Raw genomic sequence first — 8,311 nt, 5'->3', positions numbered from 1 at the left:
GGAGTTCGCAGGGGAAGGCTCGCACGAGGCTCGCACCTGCGAAGGCTTGCTGGCAGCCTCCTACTGGACCGAAGTCAGTTCTGGTGGTGGGGTCCGCAAGCGAGGGTGCGTAGATGGCAGCACGTGTGAGGGCCTCGGTGGCGGTTGCTGATTGGACCGCGGACTCGCAGTCCGTGTGTGAGGCTCGGAGTCGTGGCGTGCGAGGTTCGGATTGGGCCTCCCTTCGGTCAAATCAGAATCCAACACGTGGCTTCGCATGACTCACCATTTTGGACACGTGGCACATGCGAGGCGAGGGTGACGTGGCAACTCGTGACTATGCGAATTTTCTCGGTTTTTGTGCAAAAACTTCTAAACTCCATAACTTTCGCATACGAGCTCCGTTTTTGACGTTCTTTATATGCACGCGTAGGAAAAATTACGCTCTACAACTTCCGTTTAGACTTCGTCGGCTAATTTTGAATTTAATTTTTATATTATTATTTTTAACAGACCGGGACAAGAAATCCGTTAAAAATTCATAACTTCTTCATCCGACGTCCGTTTTCGTTAGACTTTTTACCGTTGTGCTACTATTTACGAGACCTTCGATTCTCGTTTAGGTTGTGTCGGCTAAAAATCAATCGATCTAAAATTCGAGTTTTTAGCTGTCTACTGCTAAGCTGAAACTTCGAAAAATCATAACTTCCTCATACGAAGTCAGATTCGGGCGTTCTTTTTATCGAACTTCTCGATTTAACCAACACTACAAGTTTCGTTTAGATTACTAAGGCTAAAAAGTAGTTTATCGAAAAGTCACTTTTTACGACATTCAGCACCGAGCCGGTTTTGTCGTGAAACTTCGACAGGTCATAAATTCTTCGTTATAACTCGGATTTCGGCATTCTTTATATATCCGTAATCCTTGTCACCACCGCTACAACTTTCTTAATAGATATCGGCTTTATCTAAAATTTAATTTTGACGTTTATTTTTATTCTTAATTAATTAACTCCTAGTAATTAAGCATAAAACACATAAAACACATAGAATTCACATAATTCCTTTTTCATTTTTTCAAAATGAGTCACAAAGGTTAACCTAGACCATTATGTCAATATTAATGCCTAGTCTAGAAACACGGGCGTTACAACGCACTTTTGCAACAAGATGATGGAGGCTTTATTGAAGAAGTACAACGTGACCCATCGTGTCTCAACCGCCTACCACCCACAAACGAATGGTCAAGCGGGAGTTTCAAATCGCGAGGTGAAGAGTATTCTTGAGAAAACGGTGAATCCTTCAAGAAATGATTGGAGTTCAAGGCTTGATGATGCCTTGTGGACCTATCGGACCGTGTATAAGACCCCGATAGGAATGTCTACATTTAGGTTGGTTTTTGGAAAACCATGTCATCTTCCCGTGGAATTGGAATACCGTGCATTTTGGGCGGTCAAGCAATGCAACTTCAACATCGATGAGGCGGGAAGGCATAGGAAGCTTCAACTTCAAGAGTTGAAGGGGTTAAGAAATGACTCCTATGAGAACTCATGAATTTACAAGGAGAAAACGAAGCTTTTCCATGACAAGTCCATTACCCGCAAGCATTTTGAACCGGGACATAGTGTTTTGCTTTACCACTCGAGGTTAAAATTATTTCCCGGAAAGTTGAGGTCAAGATGGATGGGTCCATTTGTTGTGCTAAAAGTCTTTGAGCACGGAGCGGTTGAGATCCAGAGTGAAGAAACGGGGCAAATCTTTAAAGTTAATGGACATCGTTTGAAACCTTTCTATGAATGTTTTAATGCAAATGTCTTAGATGTCATCCAATTGGATGCCCCGGTATACTGAAATCGAAAGGGAAGGACGTCTCGCCAAAGATGTTAAGGAAAGGGCATTTTTGGAAAACTTAAAGTTTTCATCGTTTTCTAACCCCGAATAAAAGTCGTAGATAGATCCTTTTTGCACTTCACACTTCTTCTTCTTCTTTCTTGCATTAAGAGAGTGTCGGATTTCAAGGCCCGGTTTTCGTTTTGGTCAAGAGCAAAATATATATATATATATATATATATATATATATATATATATATATATATATATATATATATATATATATATTGAGAAAAATTACAACAGAATGCACGCGGACCGCGTATACTCGAGGGCTTGTCCGCGTTAATAAATAAACGGTCTGCGTGTGGTCCCCTAGAGTGTCCGCGTCCATCTTCAGAAAACAGAAGGAGTTCAGCCTAATTCACGCGGACCGCGTGTACTCGCAAATCCGTCCGCGTGGGTTATTAAAACGGACCGCGTGCTACCTCCCAGTTCGTCTGCGTGTAAATAGAGCTATGCAAAATAGTTCCGAGTTTATTCACGCGGACCGCGTGTACTCGCAGATGCGTCCACGTGAGATGTTGACTTTCGTTGACCGCGTTTTGACCAGGGTTGACCGCAACTTAACCCCCCTAAACCCCCAGCCGACCCTTCTTCCTTCCCACTTCTTCTTCTTCCTTTCCCCTAACCTCCATTAGAGCACCTCCATCTCCATCACTAAAACTCGATTTCCCGTCAAACCGCTGGTCGGAATTTCGTGAGACCACCGCCATTGTTCACCATTTTTCATCCTCTACAAACCCCACCTAAAATCCGGTCCGATCTGTGGCCGGAATTCCGGGCGCCACCACCACTCAACCGCCACTTTCCGGCCATTTTCTAGCCACCTCTCGCAATTCCGACACTACCATTGTGCTCCTCTTGGACAAGGCTACAAACCCCACTAAAAATATCTCTCAAAGCTCGCTGGAAAATTTCACCGGAATTTCCAGTCGTTGCCGGATTTCTCGGGTTTTCGCGGTAGATTGCTTCTCACGGGATATTGAACGAAGCTTTAAGCTTGGGGTGGAAAGTTGCAAGATTTTCAAATACCAAATTTTCGCGCGCAAAATTTTCAAATTTCAAAGAACGGGTACATTCTTTCCTTGACTTATATGCATGTTTTAGAACAACATTTTGTATGGTATTGCATCTATTGAGTCTAGGAAACGTTTCTTGCATTGATTTTTGTTGAATTGTTTTAGAAGTCTTTAGAGAGTTGGTTGGTGATTTGGATTGAAATATCATTTGTTGGGATTGTGGTTCGTGTAGTGGTTATTATTCATGCAGGTAGACCATGTCCACATCGAGGATGCGCCCCGCTGCCGCCCGAGGCAAGGCCCCCGCCAGAGCTCAAAACGATGCACCCGAGGGGGTAAGCTAATTGTTCCGTAACATCGGGTGGGAAAACCTTCTCACTCTCATGGCGCACAGTTACGAGCTCCCTACCATAGAGTTTATTGCCGATTGCAGGTACGATAACGAAAAGAAAAAAGCCGCATTTCAGCTTCTGGGGGACCGAAGGTATATTGATTTTGCAACAATAAACGACATCTTGGGCTTGCCTTCTTCGAACACATCCACGGTTTTCGACATCTTACCTGCCGAGTTCAACCATGAGACCTTTTGGACGGAGATTATCGGGGGTATCTTTTCATGTGCCGGTGGGGATAAAGCAACTTCCATCATTCACCGGTGCCTCCGTATTGCCCATCGCATCTTGGTGTGCACTGTCTTTGCCCGAAAAGAAGCCGGTCAGGTCACAAAAAATGAGCTTTTCTTCCTTTGGTTCATGACACGACGTGAAAACCCACCAATCCCGGACTTTGCTTCGTTCTTTTTCCATAAATGCGCACTCATGAGAACCAAAGCGTCCGATGATATTTGCATTGGTGGATTTGTCACCCTTTTAGCCCGCGGTCTTGACATCGAGCTCCCAGACGAATACCAGCCTGTTGACAATAAAACTCTTTTGGATGAGCATGTTCTCACAAACATGCATCACATCCGCCGAAGGAACAGGAACAGTTTAACATGGTATTGTCCTCAAGGGGTCAGATATCTCATTCTTCCCGACCCTCGAGTCACCAACTTCACCTTCCACGATCGCACTCAGTGGAGACTCGCGAGGACCATCACTCAGTCGAGCAATGAGGATGCGCTCCAGGATCAAGATGATGACGAGATGCATGTGGATGACGAGCCCGGCGATGACCCCACCCATAGTCCACAACACGCCCAGCCCCAAACACCTCCCAGATATTACCCGCTTCCCCCCAATTTTGTCGAACGGTTCGAGACTCTTTGCGTCTCCAACCAAATCATGACCAACAGATGCACCATATGTAGGGGTGGAACCAATCCCAAAACCATTTCCAGAACGTCCCACTTCCTCCTCACTATCCATACCCACCACCCACCCACCCCTATCCACCTCCACCTTACCCCTACCCTTACCCCCAATACCCATACCCTCCTCCCGATCCCCCGGTCTAGGTACTTTCTCCTCGCCCCAAGCATTGAGGACAATGCTTATTTCTAAGCTTGGGGTGGGGTATTCCCTTTTTCTTTTTGATTTCTCATGCGTTTTAATTAGGTTGCATAACATTTTAGCCCTAACTTGCATTCATTTTTTTTTATGAAAATTCCAAAAAGATTTTATTTTCTTCTTTTCCACTTTTATTTTTGCATGGCATTTAGTCTAGGACATAAGCATTCATGCAATTTTGTTATCTCTTTGTTCTCATCTCCGAACATCTTTACTTGAAAGACACGACACACCTCAAATACAATTCTTTTGGAAACTCACATAACAAATAAGAATCGTTCTTAGGGACTTTCAGTTGTTGCTTCTTCTCTTATATATACGTGGGGAGAGAGTGCAAGTAGTTGTGCATATGAATCAACTCATGTAAAGTGTGGCATAAGTAGGGGGACAACTTAGCCTCGAGCCGACTAGTCCCTTACTTGCATTTTTCTCACAAGCCACAATCAAACCCCAAAGAAAAGAATAAAAAGTAGATTATAATATTTTGAGATCCTTAGTGTCTAACAGCTACAATTCATATCATATCTCATTACTTTATGATTTAGAATCATTTTTCTCACCTGATCTAGAATTAGCCTTAGTGTAGTTGTGCTCGTTTGGCCTCTTGTTTCGGTTAGACTTAGATTCCACTTATAGTTGTATATAGTTTTGTATTTTTACTTTCAGGCTATTCTTGAAAAACTCCTGTGGTAAACCTAAAAAGTGAGCCTAAAAAAAAAAAAAAAAAACGAGAGAGACAACTACCCCTTTTCCAGTTTTGTTTTGTTTTATGAGTCAAAAGTAAATTGTTTCAAAAGTGTCGTTCGAAAAGTTTTGCGACAATTTACCAACAAATTTTTTTTTCAATAAAGTCTAGTATTTAGTTTGTGCACTTGAAATTTCATATGTAACCAATTTGTTTGGAGAAGTCAAACTTTTGATATTTTGTGGAATTTGAACCTTATGTTTGTGGGTTCTAGTCTTTAGAAGTCTAGTTAAAAAAAAATGGTTTTCAAAAGTGGGATATTATCGCAATCATAAAATGCGAGTGTAGCTATATATTTTTAGTGTTTTCATCTTTTGTGTCTTAAGTATTTGTTTTTGTTTTTGTAACATGTCTTTGGGGTTTTGTTGTCCAAAATATATATATATATATATATATATATATATATATATATATATATATATATATATATATGGGGCCGGGCCACGGATTTGTATCTATTTGTTTGCTTTTGTAAATGTTTAGTTTTTCGGATTCTAGCTCATGTAATTAGTTTCTAGTATGATGTTTTTCTAGTTAGATATCATTTTTGTTGGCAACTACGATAGCGCCCTTCACTCATCACGTGCTCGACTGTTTGCTCTACATGGATCATATTTTGGTGGAAGCATTTACTCTTCTAGATGATTGTAGTTTGCCAACTTTTGTACATAGCTCGGTTCTTGCCATTTTTGGCCCGAGTTATCTTTTTTCTAGGTTTTATTTCTTGACGTGGGGTTGAAGTTGTGAGGAGTGAGGAACATACTAACCGAGGGACACTTTCTTATGGTTAGTGGGCTAGATCGGACCACGAAACAATGTCACATAAACCATACTAGTGACGTATGCATGCTCGTCCCTCAAAGTGATTCTTACCCCTAAAAATGGATTATATGTTTTTATTTTAAGGGCTTGTTGTGAATTTCCACCTAAGATGTTCATTCTTTTTTTTTCTTTCTAGGATAGTTCATCCCAAGTTCATTTTAGTCTTGTCTTACTTGAGGAGAAGTAAGGTTTAAGCTTGGGGTGATTTGATAGTTTCATTTTATTTACTTCTTTTTATAGTTTATTTTAGCACATTCCATCTCATTTTAGTTAATCTTCATGCATATTTTCTCTTTTTGTTATTTTTCTCCTTTACTGGGTGCTTTCCAGTCTTTTGAGCTTATTTGCAGGATTTATCGAAGACTATTTGTCATTGGAGGTATAGAAGGAGTGCGGGACTATTAGGGGCTTGCAATTTGTTCATGGACTTGAAGTGTGGCGATTGGGCTCGGTGTCAGTACAAGCGGGATGCGCGTTGGATTTTATTTTGGACGGGGACTCGAGTTGAGGAGGATTAAAGAAGCATTGGACCATCATTGGAGGCTTTGGAATAACATAATTGGGCTACCAAGAGTTGTACATGTGGGCTGAAGAGTGAATGAGAAGATTGGGCTAGGTTGTATTTTAAATGGCCCAAGTCCCATAATCAGCGAGACCCGGTCCGCGTGAATTGTGCTGACTTGATCCCGAGTTTTGATTTAACATCCCAATTTCCAAGCCCAATTTTTTTTTTAAAAATTAAGTAATTCTCAACATAGTTTACCAAAACATTTCCCATGCCATATCATTTGCAAACAAAACTATAACAATGTGTTTGAAATCATAATGTCAAACTAAAGTCAATCAGAGTACAATCCCAGAAAACTCCATGCGGAAATCATGTGTGTGTGTGTGTGATGCGCTGCTACACTGCCGGCTCCTTCCCCTTAGACGAAGAGGTACCTGAAACCAAAACTAAATCTGTAAGCACAAAGCTTAGTGAGTTTCCCCATCATACCACATACCATACAGACATATCGCATACATACTGCCGGACAATTCTGGGGTGCCCGACCTACACACTATAACCATTCTGGGGTGCCGACCTACCCATGTCAAGCCATTCTGGGGTGCTGACCTACCCACCTCAAGCCATTCGGGGGTGCTAACCTACCCTTCGGTCCTACCAACCGAACCTAGGGGACTATTCCACCCCCTACTGCTACTATCACATATATCATAACATAAACATACTGTCAGACATATCTGGGGTGTCTGACCTTCCCTTCGGTCCTAACAACCGAACTTCGGGACTATTCCCTCCCTACTACCACTATCACATATAACATATCATGCTAGCATATAAACATATCATCACATACTGTCAGACATATCTGGGGTGTCTGACCTACCCTTCGGTCCTAACAACCGAACTCTACTAGTATCACATATAACATATCATGCCAGCATATAACATATCAGGTAGTAGCAAGCTAGATGAATATCACAAAGACAATCATCAACATACAACTCCTACTAGTGGGCCGACATTGTGGCCGTAGACCCACCGCTACTAGAAGGTAACTCACCTCGAACGAGTATCTGCTGATAATTTGTGCGGAAAATTCTCTGTCTGCTGCTGCTCCGGAAATCCTCCGGCTATAATCCCCACAAAGCACTTAATCAGAGTCTGATATCTATTCTTAGGGTAAAATGACCATTTTACCCCCGACCAAGTCCAAGTCAAAGTCAAAGTCAACTTCCAGTTGACCCGACTCGCCGAGTTGGGCCGCCAACTCGTCGAGTCCCTATCTCTTCAACTGTCCTCATCCACGACCCTACTCGTCGAGTTTAGCGACGACTCGACGAGTTCCTCTTCGATACGATCATCGAATGAACCTTCATCCGACTCGCCGAGTTGTATGAACAACTCGTCGAGTTCACCTTTATCTGATGAACAAGTTCTGACCTTGACTCGCCGACTTGTATGAACAACTCATCGAGTTCATCTTCAACCATAAGGAGATGGCGTTGGACTCGCCGAGTCTGTTCTAGCACTCGTCGAGTCCCATGAACTCCAGGTCTAAGGCTATGTCCAATACATTGGGTCACTCCTTCGGATATTCTACAACCTTTCTAACACCCAACTGAGTTCTTTTGACCCTCAACAAACATGGGACTTTATGCCTTGGACTCGTCGAGTCCCAAAAACGGACTCGCCGAGTCGATAACGTGCACACCCTAAATCCTCGATTTCTGATGTACAACCTTTGACCAAAAGATAGATCCAAGCCCCTAAGCTCGATCCAGCACGTAAAGTTTCGAACTTTACGTGCATGCATGGGACTTTTGAGCCTAAAAGGCTC

At 42.4% G+C, this 8,311-nt stretch overlaps 1 protein-coding gene across 1 annotated transcript; it reads left to right on the top strand.

The window, feature by feature from the left end:
* The first annotated feature begins 1,152 nt into the window (after nucleotides 1-1,152).
* LOC145165011 (uncharacterized) lies at nucleotides 1,153-1,533 on the top strand. Its single transcript, XM_079083651.1, has one exon. The coding sequence runs from the start codon at nucleotides 1,153-1,155 to the stop codon at nucleotides 1,531-1,533; it is 381 nt and encodes a 126-aa protein (XP_078939777.1).
* The last annotated feature ends 6,778 nt before the right edge of the window (nucleotides 1,534-8,311 follow it).

This window comes from Lactuca virosa, chromosome 3 (assembly GCF_052849685.1).
Source record: "Lactuca virosa cultivar CGN04683 chromosome 3, Lactuca_virosa_CGN04683_v6, whole genome shotgun sequence".
NCBI classification, from domain to species: Eukaryota; Viridiplantae; Streptophyta; class Magnoliopsida; order Asterales; family Asteraceae; genus Lactuca; species Lactuca virosa.
The sequence above is the reverse complement of the archived record's forward strand: the minus strand, read 5'-3'. Positions and strand labels throughout refer to the sequence as shown.